Here is an 18,810-nt window from a genome sequence, read left to right on the forward strand (position 1 = left end):
CTTCTAATAGTAAAACTTGATGAGATTCAATCACTATGACCCTTCCTTCTTGTCTTTGGTTGGGAACTCTGTGTTGGCTGCTGCTGCTGCTCTTGGTGCTGTGACTTTTGGGGATGTACCAACAGTACTGGGAATGAATCATGTTACTATGAGATACTTCTTTTTGTCTGGGCTATTATATCCCAGGACTGTGTTCTCTCCACAATTTGCTTAATGAGTGACACATTGTATTTTTCCAATTTTAGGTTACTACACTTGTAAATTGTCCCCAGAATCCCTCCAACAGGAAAAAAGGACGTTCAAAAAGAGCCAGAGTTCTTCTAGCTTCTGTGGAGGAAGCAACTTGGAATTTACTAGACAAGGGAGAGAAGATTGCCCAGGAAGCTACAGTTTTAAAGGAAGAGCTTACTGCTGCACTTGAGGAGGTTCGCAAAGAAAGTGAGTACATTACTCTGGTCCTGGACAGAAGCAATCTGCATATCCTTAGGGTGTTAGTTACTGAATTAGATTTGTGAGTGTTTCGTTTTTGTTGGCATGAGTTTATTAGTCTTTTACAGAGCTATGAGGAGTTAGCTGTGGGAGGCAGTATGGCTCATTAGACCGTTCTAAGGTGCAGACAGCTCCTGGCTCTTCCCTTTAGTTGTTTAGCCCCTGCAGGCAACTTCCCCCCCCCCCATCATGACATCGCTTATTCATAATGAACAAAGAAAAGAGTATGCATTTTTGTCATAGAATATAATGAGAAATGACTAATGAAGCTGAAGACATCTTTGCCCATGCACACACAAATTATAAAGTTCCTTGTAAACAGTCAGTTGGAAGGTAGAAGTTTCAGACCTGACCACCTCAGAAGTACATTTTTTGTTGTTCAATTTTCTGAAGGTGTAGTAGCTATTGGAGGTGTGGTAGGAATATGGTCCCTATTCTGATATTATTACTCTCCGAAATGTGATCTATTTGACAGCATAGTTTTCATAAACTGCTTGGTGATAAATATGTAAGACATTGGTCATTCTTATAAGGGAACAATAGTTGTCATGAGATGGCTTTTGCTTTTGTTTTTAAAGTGAGTCAACCTTTTGAGTTTAATAAAAGTAAATTACTTTAAAGAGAAGTTCTCAAAGGGAAGTCTGTTTGGATTCTTGGATTATGCAGCATGTCTTTCACTAGATTCTATCATAATGTGTGAAATACATATGCATATCATGTGCTGTATACGCAACAGATACATTTGGTTAAAGATCACCAAGTGCTTTACACTCTGATTCTTTTGACAAATGCCAAACTGAACTACTGTGACTTCAGTGTGGGAGGAAAGCAGTGAAAACGACACGATTCTGGGATTTGGGGAATGGGCAGTGCTTATCCTATGGGTTGCAGAGATAGTGACAGTGAGAGCATTGTTCTCCAAGACTTGGAAAGAATTTTAGCTCAGTGGTGGGGTTGAAGTATCAGGAGAATATATTCTGAACCAATAAACTCTGTGTGATAACGAGAAGCATATTTTAAATATCCTGCTTTTTAAAAAATGGCTTGGTCCAGTGGCATAATGTGAAGGACTAATGAAGAGCAGCTAATGAGGTTAAAGTATTTGGAAAAGTGAAAAAAATATTGGGAGTAGAGGATAGTTTAATTTTTTTTATTGGCTTATTTTCAAGAAGGATTTTGAGATTATTTTAGAAAATTTCTCCTAATAAAGACATAGTGTAGTTTATGTAGTCTTATCACAAAATTCTGTTTTATTCTGTTTTACTGCCTTTAGTGGCTTTAGTTCTAGACTTGATGTAGCAAATAAAGTGGGCATTTTGGTTACCTAAAGAACTTTCCCATGAAAGGTGGAGCATGGGTAGTGTGAGGGGTGGATGGTTAAAGGAAAGGCAATATTTTGGTAGAAGCGTAGAGATCCAGCAAAGGTGGTCCACGTTGTAAATGATTATTTACAATCACCCATGATTTTACAGCTTACTCCTATACTTACACCTACACAATGACAAAATATTAAATTTGGCATTTTACTTAAACAGTTTTAGAATATTCACATAATTACCTAGGAATTAGCTAAGAATTATTTATAATATCTGGATTATATGTTTTGCCTATAGCATATATACTATCTTTATATAGCCTCTAGTCCCCTAAAATCTAGTCATTGCTTCTAAGCCACACAATTGGTCATATTTAATGATTTTTAATGTTTTATTGAAGAATAACATATATACAGAAAAGTACATATGTTATCATGAGCAACTCATGATAAATTTTCATATAGCGAACACACTCATGGAACTGCTATCCAAATCAAGAAATAGAACATTACTAGAACCCTAGAAGCACCCCTCGTGCCCCCTGCCAGTTACTACTTCCTCACCTCAAAAGTTACTATAATCTTGACTTCTAACACCATACGTTAGTTTTACCTCATTTTGAACTTTATATAAGTGAGGTTGTACAGTATGTTATCTTTGAGTCTGGCTTCTTTTGCTCAATGTTAAATGTCTGTGTAATCTCACCATGTAGTAGTTCATTCATTTTCATTGATGAATAGACCATAGTTTATTTATCCATTCCATTGCTGATGGACATTTAAGTTGTTTCCAGTTTTTGGCTTTAATAATAAGCATTGCTGCTGTATTCATCTTTGTGCATTGTTTTTGGTGCATGAATGTAGACGTTCCTGTTGAGTTTATAACTAGGGATGAAATTTATGGGTCATAAGGTATACTTATGCTCAGCTCTAATAGATATTCTCAAACAGTCTTCCAAAGTGGATTTCCAGTTGATATTCTCATTAGTAGTGTATACATATATGAGTTCTAGTTGCTCCACATTCTTACTAACTTGGCCTTAGCAGGTGTCAGTGCTTTTAATTCAAGTGTAAGCAGTGGTATTCTCTTACAGTTTTAATTTATATTTCTTTGATAACTTTTTATATGTTCTAGATATGAATCCTTGTTAGTTGTAGGTATTACAAATATCTTCTCTCTTTCATTCTATTAAGCATTTTTGATATTCAGAAGTTCTTAATTTTAATAAATTCGAAGTTATTATTTTGTTCCTTTATGGGTAGAGATTTTTATGTTCTGTTAAAAATGCTTGTTAAAACAATTCACTACAAAGTCAAGAAGATATTCTCTTTGTTGTTTTACCTTTACAATCTACCTGAAAATAAAATTTATGAATTGTGTTAGTTAGGGGTCATGATTAATTTTTTTTATATGGAAATTCAATTGATCCAGTACCATATGGATGCATCTGGAAGTCTAATTGTTTCAGTACTCTTTATTGAAAAAAATATTCTTTCTCCTTTGAATTACTCTTCTACTTTTGTTGAAAATCAATTGTTCATACATGTGTGTGTCTCCTTGAGACTTCTATTTCATTGATTCCTATGTCTATACTTACAGCCATACCCAGTCTCAATTACTGTACCTCATTGTAAGTATTGAAATAAAAATTATTTCAATTTGGTTATTCCAGGTAACTTGCATTTTATAAAAATTTTAGAAACAGCTTGTCAATTTTTCCAAAAAAGCTTGCTGGGATTTTTATTGAGACTAGATTGGATCTGTAGATTGATTTGTGCTGAACTGACATTTTGACAGTAGTGAGTCTTCTGATTCAAAAACATAGTATATCTCTCCATTTATTTTGGATAAAAATCTTGCACATATTTTGTTAAATTTGTCCCCATGTATCTCACATCTTATGATATTTTAAATGTACTTTAAAACATTTAATTTTAAATATATCTTTAAATTCATGACAACTATTTTCTGCCCTTTCCAGTCTATTTTTAAGTCCATTCAGTGAAACTTTCACTTCAGTTACTATACTTGTTAGTTTTTGAATTTTCATTTGTTTTTTAAAAGTAGTTTCCATTTCTTTGCTGAAATTCTTCATCTATTCATTTATTATGACCAGCCCCTTTTTAAGTCTTTGAACAAATTTATTATATAAGCTGCTTTAAACTCCTCGTTTGTTAACTACAACATCTGAGTCATTTGGGTTTTGTTTTTATTGACCAATTTTTCCTTGGTCACATTTTCCTGTTTTCTCATATGACTAGTAATTTTTGTTTATATACTTGACAATGTAGAAAGTAGATTCTGGTTTATTTTATCTTACTCTGAAGAGTGCTGAGTTATGCTTCAGTAGGTGGTTAAATTACTGACCAATCAAGAATTTGTGTAGCCTTTCTTAAAGGCTGAGTCTGTTTTAGCTTTGTCCTTAGTCTTACAGAGACTTCTTAGTCCTGGGATGTAGTCTTTACTTCTATAGTGTGGCTTTTGTGGGGTTTCAATGGAAAGTTTAATGTGTTTATGAATCTCATCTAATTTGCAGGATTCAAGCTTGCAAACTCTGTTGTTTCTGAAGTGGGCAACAATTGAAATCAATGCTCAACTTTTTTTTTTTTTTTTTGCCTCAGAAGTATATTGCTTTCTACTGGGTCCTTTGGCATCTCTCCAAAGCATGCAGGGTAATAGTTGGATTTTAGGGAAGTTCATGTGTAGTTTCAGGGCTTTCCCATATGTAGTTTCCTCTTTTATGAGATTTTTATCCTCAGTTGCCACCTGCTCTGTCCTTCCCCAAACTCTGCCCTGTGACATTTCAAGCGAGTAAGATCGTGGCTTTCTACTTGAGTTCTAACTGCCCTATGTTGTCACACTGGGAAGTGTCCTCAGAGGAAATGTCATATAAATGTAACTCTTAATCAGTATGGTTTTTCTTCTTTCAAGAGTCAGATCCTCTCCAGTTTCTGCTTGCTTTTGGTCATTATTGGTGTGTTCAAATAGATGTTTTATATATTTTGTCTGTAATTTGTGAGAGGATTATTCAGATATATTCTACATTAACATTACCAGCACTGGAAACTGCCACCTTCATTTTTAAATTTACTTTTCTTCTGAGAATACAATTCTAAGTTGGAAGTTAGTTTCTTTCAGCAAGTTTAAGATGTTATTCCTTTGTCTTCCAGATTCCATTAGTTCTATTGAGAAGCTAGTTATAAGTCTTATTGCTACTCCTTTGAAGTTACTCTGCCTTTTTTCTCTGGCTTGTTTTAAGATTTTTCTCTTTATCTTATGTTTTTAGTATATTATTATGATGTGCCTTGTTGTGGTTTTCTTGGTATTTATCCTGCTATGAGTTTATAGCAGTTCTAAGTCTATGGTTTGCTGTCTTTCATCTATTTTGGAGAATTCTTGATCACTTTCTCTTCAAATATCTCTTTGCTCATTCTCTTACTCTTCTTTTCAGACTATGGTTACATGTTTGAAATTTTTTCACCATGTCCCAAATGCTTTTTTTCTGTATTTTACATTTGGTTTTCTCTCCATACTTCAATCTGGACATTTTCTATTAGCTTATATTGTGTTTAATAATTCTCTGTTCAGCCATGTCTATCTGCTGCTTAATCCAACTATTGCATTGTTAATTTTAGTTATTGTATTTTTTTGTTCAAGAATTTCCATTTGGTAGATTTTTACAAATTTGAATTCCCTGCTGAAATTTACATCACACCATTATCTTTTTTTAACATCTCAAATATAGTTAATTTCTGTATTTGGTATGTCCAATATGTGGCTCTCTTGTAGGTTTGTTTCTATTGTCTATTTTCTTTTGATTTTTCAAGTATCTGATCTTGTCTCCTGGCATGTTGGGTAATATTTGATTGGATGTTGGGCATTATCTATGAAAATTATAGAATTAATTTTTAAAAGTTGGTCTATTTCTGGCTAGTTCCTACTCTTAGGTGTAGCCCTTCAGAAGTCCCAATTCAAAACATGGGGTATTTGCTAGATAGTTCCTCCTAGGCAGGCTCAGAAATCCAATTTTACCTCCTCACCTTCCTGAAGGAGTGCTTAAAATTATTTGCTCAGCTTCTCATTCTCTCAGATGTACATTCTTTTGGCTTGCCTGTTTTCAATATCTCTTCCACTTGGCTTCTCTTAATCATATATGAAAAGTCAGCTCCAGATGGATTTAGAAACTCAGTAAAAAATAAGGGTGAATATTTTTTAGGTTTTGTTGGTAGAACAAGATTTATTAAATATGAAACAAAAATCTGTAAAAAAGACTGATATTGTTTACTATATCAAAATTAGGAACTTTCTTAAATCAAAAAATTCCTAAAGAAAATGAAAAGACAAACTTAGAGAAGATGTTGGTATAAACACAACAAGGGATTAATAGCAAGAATATGTAGAGAATGTTCACAAATCAGTAAGCAAAGAATTATCAGCCAAAAGGAAAATGGGCATGAAAGGAATTTTACATAAGAATAAGCACATACCTTCAATAAAAATATAAAGAGATGTTTGACCTCGTTAGTGAGATAGGTAAGCAAATTAGATACCACTTTATCCAATTTAATCAGCAAAAATTAAAAAGTCTGCCAATACTGTATGTTAGAAATACTTTAAAGCAACAGGATCTTTTATACATTGCTTGTGGAAACGTAGATTGGTACAACTACTTAGAAAAACAGTTTTCATATGCCACTTTTGTCAAATGCCCAAGTCCCATATAGGTATGGCTATGTTTCAGGACTCAAATCAATTACATTGCTGGTGTTATTGGTGTGTAAAAATGCATTTGACTTAGAGTGGTACTTGTTGAGGTGTTATCTCTGAAATGGAGCATTTGAATTGTAATTTTAAAAAGCAGAAAATATTTGAAATATGCAACTACACAAGACAAGGCCTGTTTCTTCGGGATCCCTTAGGATGGTAAGATCATGGTACTTGGCTTACGTGAAGAACAAATTTTGCAAAAGTGATGTAATATAGTATATGGCACTTGCTGTCCATACACAAAATTGCAAAGAACAGAAAATTTGTTGTAGCAGAGAATTAATATACTTTTTATTCATAAACGTTTAGGAATATATGCTGTTCTCAGTTCTCTACTTATGAAAATGCTAATATGTAGAAAAATATATACAAGGTAATTCAAAAAGTTCATGGAGAAATAGAATTAAAATATGATGTGAATCTTTCCGTGAACATTTTGAAGTACCTTTGTATAGTGATACATGGTCTATCGTGGTGGCTAGAATAACTCCACTCTGAGTTGTTAGCATCATGAGCTGTCTTTTAGAATAAATTCTAGAGACAAATAGTAAACAAAGATATTATTCAGTTTTTCTATTGAAAGAAAAATAACTATAATATGTATATAACTATAATAATATATATAAAACAACTATAATAATATATATAAAATAACTATAATAATATATATAAAAGTAACTATAATAATTATCTGAGTATAGCAAAAGTCTTAAAGATTTTTCAGTCAAATTTAAAGTTGTAGAGGAAACTTGGTTGAAATTTACTTTAAACGTGATTTAGTAATACTCTGTAGAGGGCAGGGTTCTCAATTATCCAAGTTTTAGCTTTTACCTTCAGCTATTCCAAAAAAATTTTAAATGAAATTATAGATTTGAATTACAAGTAAAAAAAAAAAAAGGCATTCCCTTAAGTTTTCATTAGTGCCTTGATGAAAATAAAAGAAATAGTACAAAATTAGTGGAATATTAAATAAGCCTAGGACAGTATTTGTTCTAATCTCAAATAAAATGTTGGTTTACTATGAGAGAGAAGGAATTTGGAAAGAAAGTGATGAGTGTTGTTAGGAAGAAGAGAAAAGGATTATAAAGAAACTCTTTTCCTATACCTTTTTCCTATTCATTTGCAAACATTTATTGAATGTCTACTGTTTATCTATTTTGGTTAAGTATTTGGTATTTCCATTTGGTACTATTTTGGGCCCTGGGAATATAAAAATAAGTAAGATATACCCTAGGCACTCAGAGTCTACCAGGAGAAATAGACATGTAAGCCACAGTAATGTCTTGATTAATGACATCATAATGGTATGTCCAAAGGGCTGTAGAAGCACATATAAACGAGGAATAAAACAGTGTGTTTCTATAGTTCTTCCATTTTCCTTTATTAAGTAGGGGAAAGATGAATCTCCCCCATATGAGTTCAAATGAGTATATATATAATTTATAGAAATAAATGCTCTATGCCTAGCCTGTCTTTTTGCAGTGACTTGCATTTCTTTCTCTCTCTTTTTAAAAATTATATACGTACTGAAACCTTTTTGTGGGCCAGACTTTGTTCTTTGTGTTGGGCTCACAGAACTGAAGTAGATATAGGCAGACAAGGCTTGCTTTAATTGAGCTGACTGATATTTTAGTGGGAAGACTGGCAGTAAACAAGTCAAGAGGCTTGTTTTTAATTCTTGAAGGGTATATAGATTCTTTGTCCTTGGAACATTTAAAAATAATATTAATATAAAATAGTTTTCTCATGTAAACATTAACTTCTTCACCTTAATAATAACACATTTTTAGATTTCTAGTAATATAAAAGTATGGGTTTCTTAACTTATAGGGGGATAAGTAGAGATTTCAAGTGTTCAGGGAAAAATTAAGATTCAGCTCTTTTGTATACTGCCCATACAAGTCAGTATGCCTACATAGATGGAGCACAACAGTAATCAAACAATTGTATACTTTTGTGTGAGTTATCTGGAGCTGGAATATGCAGTCTAACATCAATAGTCTTGGCAGTTATGCCTACCAGAGCCAGCAATTGGAAACAGGTACCATAGGCTTCATGTTCATGCATGTCAGGTGGGAGAGGACTTGCAAATTTGTTGTAAGCCTGCCACTGCTAAATTATGCCCCATCTATTTTTAATTGTGGGCTTCTATCACGTCACCACAAGCTAGTTGGAAGGCTAAGAAGATTAATGAGGAGCTTTTGAATCCATCAGGGGCTAACTATAGCTCTCCTTCCCAAATATGGGGCTATGGTATTTTATACTAAAAGAAATGCTATGCTATTTAGTCTACTAATGCAGGAGCCTCCCACCTGCATGTTTATAAAGCTTAGGCCTGCAGCAGCTGACAACTTGCCCGTTTGCACAGCTCATGAGTATTTCTGGCAGGGTAGGTGATGTGGCTAGAAACTAGGGGACTGTCTTTCTTCCTGATGAGAAGTAAACCTTGTGTTAAAAAATTCTACACATTCCTTATGTGCATACTACATGTATTTATAGTATATTTTCTATCCCTTTTCCTACATTTCCATAGTTCTTTATCTCCATGATTTGCGAGATCTCTGGTTTAGAGACATCTCCCCCCCAAGCACGTATTAGGAATCAAGACTTGCTATCATCCATATTAGTCAGAGAAAATGATTACTTCTAGAAATGATTATTCCTGGCAAATGGAATCCTGGAAGTGTAATTTATCTTCCTATTAGTATACTTGGATTCTCACTTAAACAACAAATACCATTATAGAATTTCCAATACTGAACCTTTAAAATGTTACCTATTTCCTCCACAACTATTCACAATGCATTTTTTTTGGTACAGGGAAAATACATTGTGTCCTAGAGAACTAGGGATTTAAAAAAAAAAATTTAATAGTGTCCATTTTGGGTCACCTGCATTGAAAGAACTTATGAAACTCATCTGTATTGAATATAATATTTATAAAAAAAATAGCAGTTCAATTTTAGTTAACTGTCCCTAAGTAACAGGTCAGATCTATCCACTCTACTTAACAACAGTGCAGTTAGGATTTAGATAAAATGTTTGATATTTACCACCAATTACTCACAGCCTATATGTGGTTTCAAAGACAACAGCTGCTGCTCTCATTATTTCCATCTATTGCTACATTGATGTTGTGTGCATTTAACTGTTGTTATATCTTGAGAGTGTTCTTAGATGAACCTTTGGTCAGAAATAAAAGAGTCTTTTCAACTAGGTACAGTTTGTTTCAGGAGATGTAGTACATTCTTCACTTGAAAAGGAATGATGAACTCTTTTGTTCTAACACATTTTAACATGCATACATGGTGTCCTGTAGCTGGCAGAATATTTATGGAAACACTTCCACTGAAGACTGACAAGCTAATTAGCTGCATTGCTTGTAAACTACTAATTGCTAGAAAACACTCAACACGGTATCTGTTAGCATTCACTTGAAAATCTGCAGCAGACTCTTCTTAATAATGCATTTGATATTCTCAGCAAACTTTTCAGTGTTGCCCATTGTGAGGTGTGTGGATGACTGGGAAGTACTTAATGAGTGTGGGCAGCCATCCCAAATGTAGTCAGTTGAAATGCTGGGCATATAGACAGGCTGATTTGAGAAGTAACAGTAATGCCTATTTTGAAAATATGAGGAATTCTGGAAGCCATGTATCATCTACTTTGAGGTATAATTCAAAGAGAGGAGCAAAGATTTAATGCATGTTAACAGATTGCATCTAGAAACTAAAATGTGGCCTGAAAGCTCAGCTGGTAAAGAGTCTGAAATCAAAGGTATGATTCATATATTAACAATAGCTTTGCTCTGCTCCACAGCTAGAGAGATGGCACCACTCTGTAGCCATTTCATAAATGTGCACAAGGGTAATGGAATAGTTGTAATGCTGACAAGTGACCTAAAGTTTGCACTCACAGAATATGGGTCTGAACATTATTGTGTTGCAGAATCTATCACTAAAGAGTGCATTAAGCTGTCGGCAATTTCTCAAAGTTAGAAATAAAGATCTTAAGAATTTCTGTCCTTGACTGTCAAAAAAAAGAGTCCTGAGTCTAAGGACTGGGGGGAAGCACACACAGCCCAGCAGCTGTGGAGGTGAGCCGAGACCCTTGTGTCACTGGGGTCCAGTCTAAGGCCCTGGGGGGAAGGGAAGTGCACATAGCCAGGCAGGCACTGAGGTGAGCTGAGACCTGCACAGCACCAGGGGCTCAGTCTACAGCCACAGAAAGCTAGAACAGGAGCCAAGGGGGTGTAATATGGATACTGCCACACCATGTTTCACCACAAGGACAGTTCGCCACCACAGTAGCAGCCAGGGCCACTCTACAGGCACCCTGCCACTCACTTGACTACATTGATATAAGAAGAGTCACCAGCAGAGCCTGCAAATAGAGGAAGAAGTCTTTATCCTTGTAGCCAACCCCAGAGTAACAGAAGAAGCAAGTCCTTTACCAGATGATCAAACATCAACAAAAGAATACTAGAACTATAAACAAACAAGAAGATATGACATCACCAAAGGAATACAGTAATGCTCAAATTCCAGACCCCATAGAACAGGGAATCCTTGAAATGTCTGAAAAAGAATTCTGAGCAATGATCTTAAGAAAGATTGAAGAAATAAAAGAAGACTCAATTAGAACACAAGGAAACAAGAAAAAATATCCAGAAAATGGAGGAAATTGACAAAGAGATTAATACCTTAAAAAAGAAGGTAGCAGAACTCCTAGAAATGAAAGATTCACTTATTGAAATATAAAACACAACAGGGAGCTTAAGCAGAAGGCTAGAGCAAGCAGGAGAAAGAATCTCAGATCTTGAAGATGGTCTTTTTGAAATAACCCAGGCAGACAAAAAAAGGAAAATAGAAATAAAAATAATGAGGAAAATCTAAGAGAGCTAGCAGACAACCTCAAGTGCTCTTACATCTGAATTGTGGGTGTTCCAGAAGGGGAGGAGAAAGGAAAAGGTACTGAAAACCTATTCAAGGAAATAATAACTGAAAACTTCCCAGGGGTAGGGAGAGTTGCAGACCTTCAGATCCAGGAAGCTGAAAGGTCCCCAAACAGATTTAATCCAAAAAGATCCTTTCCAAGACACATTATAGTCAAATTTGTAAAGCTCAAAGACAAAGAATTCTAAAAGCATCAAGAGAAAAGCATCAAGTCACCTAGAAGGGAACCCATATCAGACTAACAGCAGACTTCTCAACTGAAACCCTATAGGCCTGAAGAAAGTGTAATGATATATTCAAAACACTAAAAGAAAAGAATTGCCAGCCAAGAATTCTTTACCCAGCAAGGATGTCCTTCAGAAATGAGGGAGAAATAGTGTATTTCCCAGACAAACAAAAATTGTGGGAGTTCAACACCACATGACCAGCCCTGCAAGAAATTCTCAACGGAGTCCTTCATCTGGAATCTGAATAATGAATGTCACTACCATGGATACACAAGAAAGAGCAAAACCTGCTGTTAAAACAAAAATGCCAGTGAGAAAGAGCAAGAAGCTAAATCATGCCACCTCAAATATCTGACTAACATTGACGAAGAGAAATAAAAGGGGAAGTAAGGATCAAAAGATATTTAAAACATCTAAACAAAAAGCAGCTAAATGACAGGAATTAAACAATATCAACCACCACCCTAATTGTGAATGAATTAAAGTCCCCATTCAAAAGGCACAGATTGACTGATTGAATTAAAAACTAGACCCAAGTATATTTTGTCTTCAAGAGACCCATCTCACATATAGAGACACACACAGACTAAAGGTGAAGTGATGGAAAAAAGATATACCATGCAAATGGAAACCAAAAATGAGCAGGAATAGCTATTCTTTTATTGGATAAAATAGACTTTAAACCAAAAAACATAAAAAGAGACAAAGAAGACTACTATATAATGATAAGAGGATCTATCCAGCTAGAAGACATAGCAATCATAAATATATATGTACCCAATACTGGAGCACCAGATATATAAAGCAAACACTCTTAGACCTAAAGAAAGAAATAGGCCCTAATACATTAGTAGCGGGTGACCTGAACACCCCTCTCTCAGTATGGGACAGATCTTCCAGGCAACAAATCAACAAAGAGGCACAGGATTTAAACTACATGTTAGACCAACTGGACTTGGCAGATATTCACAGAGCATTTCACCCAACAGCTAAAGAATACACTTTCTTCTCATCAGCTCATGGGACATTCTCCAGGATAGACCACATATTAGATCAAAAATCTAGCCTCAGCAAATTTTAAAAAATTGAATCATTCTAAGTATCTTTTCATACCACAATGGACTAAAATTTGAAATTAATAAGCAAAACTCTGGAAACTATACAAATATGTGGAAACTAAATAATAGTCTTCTGAATGACCTATGGGTACAAGAAGAAATTAAACAGGAAATCAAAAAATTTCTAGAAGCTAATGAAAATATAAAGATACATTATACCAAAACCTGTGGGATACTGCAAAAGGAGTACTAAGAGGCAGATTTATTAAAATGAATGCATACATCTAAAGAACAGAAAGACTTCAAATAAATGATCTAAGACTACCTCAAAAAACTTGAAAAACACTTAATATAATTCTCTCAAGGTCCATCCATGTTGTTGCAAATGGCAGTATTTCATTCGTTTTTATAGCTGAAACAAGTCAGGCACAGAAAGAGAAATACCACATGTTCTCACTTATTGGTGGGAGCTAAAAATTAATATACAAATTCACACACACACACACACACACACACACACACACACACACACACACACACACACAAACCGGGGGGGGGGGGGAAGAAGATATAACAACCACAATTATTTGAAGTTGATACGACAAGCAAACAGAAAGGACATTGTTGGGGGGGAGGGGGGGAGGGAGAAGGGAGGGAGGTTTTGGTGATGGGGAGCAATAATCAGCCACAATGTATATCAACAAAATAAAATTAAAATAAATAAATAAATAAATAAATAAATAAATAAAAATAGAAAAGCTTTATACAAAAAAAAAAAAAAAAAAAAAACTTGAAAAACAACAACAATCTGAACCTAAAGGTAGTAGGTGGAAAGAAATAATTAAGATCAGAGCAGAGCTAAGTGAAATAGAGACCCAAAAATGATAGAAAGGATCAAAAAAACCAAAAAGTTGGTTTTTCAAGAAGATAAATAAAATAGACAAACCATTAGGTAGGTTGACAAAAAAAAAAAAAGAAAAAAAAAAGAAAAAAAAGAAAAAAAGAAAATAGAAGACCCAAATAACAAAAATCAGAAATGAAAAGGGAGACATTGCAACCAATACCACAGAAATGCAAAGAATCATTAGAGACTATTATAAACAACTGTATAACAACAAATATGAAAATCTGGAAGATATGGATAAGTTTCTAGACACATACAAAGTACCAAGACTGAACCAAGAAGAGATAGAAAACCTGAACAGACCAATAACAAGCAAGGAGATGAAGCAGTAATTAGCAATCTTCCAACAAAGAAAAGTTTGGGTCTGGATGGCTTTACAGCTGAATTCTATCAAACTTTTAAAGAGGAGTTAATACCAATTCTCCTCAAACTATTCCAAACAGTTGAAACAGAAGCTACTCTCTCAAACTCATTCTATGAGGCCAACATAACTCTGATACCAAAACCAGATAAAGACACAACAACAAAAGAAAATTACAGACCAATATCCTTGATGAACCTAGGTACAAAATCCTCAACAAAATATTAGAAATCAGAATACAGCAACATATTAAAAAAATTATACACTATGATCAAGTAGGATTCATTCCAGGGATGCAAGTATGGTTCAACATATGAACATAAATAAATGTGATACATCACATCAGCAAACTCAAGGACAAAGACCATGTGATTATCTCAATAGATGCTGAAAAAGCATTTGACCAAATTCAACATCCCTTCATGATAAAGACTCTCAACAAATTAGGTATAGAAGGAAAATATCTCAAAACAGTAAAAGCCATTTATGACAAGCCCACCAGCAGTATCATTCTGAATGGGGAAAAACTGAGGGCTTTTACCTTAAGAACAGGAACAAGACAAGGATGCCCACTCTCACCACTTCTATTTAACATAGTACTGGAGGTACTAGCCAGAGCAATCAGGCAAGAGAAAGAAATAAAGGAAGCCAGATTGGAAAAGACAAAGTCAAACTTTCCCTATTTGCAGATGACATGATACTATATATAGAAAAACCTAAAGACTCTAGCAAAAAACTCCTAGAGCTGGTTAATAACTTCAGTAACATTTCAGGATACAAAATAAATGCCCTCAAATCAGTTCCATTTATATACTCAAATAATGAACTAACTGAAAGAGAAATAAAGTAAGCCCATTTACAATTGTCATGAAAAAAAAAAAAATACCAATGGGTCAATTTAACCAAGGAGGTGAAATACCTCTACAATGAGAACTAAAAACCACCTCTGAAAGAAATTAAAGAAGAAGTGAAAAGATGGAAAGATATTCCATGCTCTTGGATTGGAAGAATTAACATTGTGAAAAATGTCTATACTACCCAAAGTGATCTACAGATCCAGTGTAATCCCCATCAAAATACCAATGACATTCTTCATAGAAATGGAAAAAACAATCTTACCCTTCATATGGAGCAACAGAAGACCCCGAATAGCCAAAGCAATCCTGAGCAAAAAAAAAAAAAAATGCCAGAGGCATAACACTACCTGACTTCAAATTATACTACAAGGCTATTGTAACCAAAACAGCATAGTACTGGCATAAAAATAGATGTTCAGACTAGTGGAGTAGAATTGAGAACCCAGAAATCACCCCTCACACTTACAGGCATCTGATTGGACAAAGGCAAGAAAAATCTACATTAGGGAAAAGACTGTCTCTTCAACAAATGTTGCTGGGAAAACTGGATATCCATATGCAGAAGAATGAAACTAGATACGCACCTCTCACCATACACTTAAGTCAACTCAAAATGTATTAAAGACTTAAGTATAAGACCTAAAACTGTAACATTACTAAGGGAAAATATAGGTGAAAAACTTCAGCAACTAGGTTTGGGCACAGACTTTATGAACATGAGCCCTAAAGCACAAGCAGTAAAAGAAAAAATAAACAAATGGGACTATATCAAACGAAGCTTCTGCACAGCAAAGGAAACAATCAATAGAGTGAAACGACAACCTACAGAGTGGGAGAAAATTTTTACTAAATCTGCATCTGACAAGGGATTAATATCCATAATATTCAAGGAATTCAAGCAATTATACAGTAAAAAACCCCAAATAACTCAATTAAAAAATGGGCAAAGGAGCTGAATAGACATTTTTCAAAGGAAAACATACAAATGGCCAACACGTACATGAAAAAATGCTCAACATCATTAGTCATCAAGGAAACATAAATTAAAACTATATTGAGATACCACCTCACCCCAGTTAAACTGACTATAATCAAAAAGACAGTGAATAACAAATGCTGGTGAGGGTGTGGAGAGAAGGGAACACTCCTACATTGTTGGTGGGACTGTAAATTAGTACAACCACTATGGAAAACAGTATGGAGGTTTCTCAAACAACTGCAGATAGATCTTTCATATGATCCAGCAATCCCACTTCTGTATATATACCCAGAGGAATGGAAATCATCATGTCAGAGGGATACCTGCACTCCCATGTTCATTGCAGCTCTGTCTACAATAGCCAAGACATGAAACCAACCTAAATGTCCATCAATGGACGATTGGATAAAGAAACTGTGGTATATATACACCATGGAATTCTACTCTGCCATAAAAAAGAATGAAATTCTCCCATATGCAACAACATAGATGAGCTTGGAGAAACTTACATTGAGTGAAATAACCAAAGCACAGAGGGATAATACCACACGTACTCATATGTGGGAGCTAAGAGAGAAAGAAGGAAGGAAAGAAAGACCGCAGTGGTACATTGGGCTTGCAGAGGGAGAGAACATTCCTTAGGCTACAAAGTGGAGTGGTGGGCCAAGGGGGAGGGAGAGGGAGGTTGGGGATAATTGGGTGGGGGACATGGGGTACAAATGCAATTTGTGGTAATGGGTATGCTGCCAGTATGAATCTGGCTCTCACATCATGGGCACGAGGGGTGACAATCAGGTTTGTATCTTATGAATATTCATAACCAATTAAAAAAAAAAAGAAAAAAATTTCTGTCCTTGACTCTTTCTTCTCATCTCTTTCCTAAGTTTCAAAGGAAATGGTGTTGTGTTTTACTCTTTAAAATTAATCTTTCCAATCATTTCCTAGATCCTAGCTCATTTCTTCCCCTGTCTTGAGACTTATTCTACAATCATCTTCTCTTTCTCTAGTGTGTTCATTCATCTTCCTTTTCACTGGTTCTTTCTTCACACATATTAGCTTGCCTCTTTGATGACTGACAAATATTCAATAAAAACTGTTTTCTTTTACTTTATTCTCTTCTTAAACACCTAATCCTGTTTTACCTTATCCTTACTGCTTGGCCTTTTTATTGTTTTAATCCAATTACTTTTGCACAATTTTAATTCTCTTCAACGTCTGTGCTGAATTTGGCATTTATTTATTCAACTTGAAGCTTTTTCCCCTTCTCTTTTAGGACATTACACACTAAATTCTGATATTACTTTGTACCCTCCTTCTCTTTCCTCATTGACTTTTTCCTCTTGTCTCCTAACTATGATTTTTCTTAAGCCTAGTCTTGATCCTCTCTGTCCTCTCTTCTCTCCTTTTCTTGGGGAACTTTTTCATTCTCATGACTTTAATTATAACTGCTATATTGACAACTTTTAGTTCTCATATAAAGCTCCACTGCCAACATCTGAGTGCTTCTTAATCATTTTTCCACATTACCATATAATCATGATCACTCCCACAAATTATTTTCATTCTTGGCAATGTCTGATGTTAAACTCATTAGCTGAAACTCTACTCACATCTTCCCTAAAGAGTAGTGACACATGCTGTGGTCAACACCACTGCTCTAATGGTTTACTGAATGGTTCCACTTAACTGTTTTGTTATCACCTTACATATTCATTGTGTATGAACTGAACTCATTATTTTCCTTCACAATCTCTTTACAAATTTTATATTTCTCAATCATCTGACTTAAACTCTCAGCACATTTGGCACAGTTGATTATTTTCTTTTTTCCAAAATACTATGTTTTCTTGACTAATGGAGCAACACACAATCCTGGTTTTCCTCTTTATCTCTTTTTCTCAATCTCCTTTCTGGTTCATCCTTTTCTAACTGGTCATTCAATGTTGGAACTCCTCAAAGCCCAATCATTGCATAGGATGGATGAAAAGCAAAGCAGGAAATTGACTTGTAATGATAGATTTGGGATAGACCTTGGAGATTCTTGAATGGCAAGATAAGGATGCTACATTATCCTTAGGAAATTTTTGAGTCAAACAGTAATAGGACGAGGATTGTGCTTTAGTAAGATTTATCTTGCATTAACATAAAAGATAGAGAGGTTACATCTCCACAGTGACTCTCTAATATTAATGATGATGACAACAACTAAAATAATATTAGTATTTATGTGTCTTAATGAGATGATGCATATAAAGCATGATCACAGTGGTGGACACAGATATTAATCCTCACAATAAACCTGTGAAATAGCTATTATCGTTATCTCTGTTCTATAGTTGAGGAGACTTAAGCCTAGAGAGAAAAAATGACTTTTCTATAGTCACTTGGTTAGTTATTGGCAGAGTTGGGGCTGCCTTTCATGATGCTATAGAAATATTTCTTGATTGCTTCATAATTGTATATCTGTATTTCCCTTTATTTTTGCTGTCATTTAATATATGTTAGTCTGATTGCTCCAAGTATCTTTGAAATTGCTTGAGAATAATGCTCTAGTACAGCCTCAAAGTGTGTTCCTTGGAAAATGAGTGTTCCTAGAAATGTTAGAATCTCTCCTGTGAGAAAAAGCAGTTAAATAAATTCATAAAACTCTTAATTAACATTTTAAAGTATGGGTTCTATACCAGAAGACTTCTCAGTCAGTGCTTTTAAAATGCTAAATTGCATTGTAAATATCTGGTGTGGGAGTATAATAGACTATAGTTTATATAGGTTGGGCTCCTAAGAAGCAGAACCTGAGATGGGGGTCCTTATGCAAGTGATTTATTTAGGAAGTGCTCTCAAGTGAAATCTGTGAGGGGCTGAGGGAAGCAGAGTATGGCAGGGAAGAAGATGAGGAA

The 18,810-nt window shown here is 34.8% G+C and overlaps 1 protein-coding gene across 6 annotated transcripts in view; it reads left to right on the top strand.

Annotated features, from left to right (window-relative positions):
• CTNNA3 (catenin alpha 3) overlaps positions 1-18,810 on the top strand; it is a 1,664,900-nt gene that overhangs the window by 54,200 nt on the left and 1,591,890 nt on the right. For all 6 annotated transcript variants that reach the window (XM_063101675.1, XM_063101678.1, XM_063101679.1 and 3 more), the window contains one exon: positions 246-438. In XM_063101675.1, the coding sequence (XP_062957745.1) occupies positions 246-438 (193 nt within the window). The remainder of the gene's footprint in view (positions 1-245; positions 439-18,810) is intronic.

This window comes from Cynocephalus volans, chromosome 7 (assembly GCF_027409185.1).
Source record: "Cynocephalus volans isolate mCynVol1 chromosome 7, mCynVol1.pri, whole genome shotgun sequence".
Classification (NCBI taxonomy): domain Eukaryota; kingdom Metazoa; phylum Chordata; class Mammalia; order Dermoptera; family Cynocephalidae; genus Cynocephalus; species Cynocephalus volans.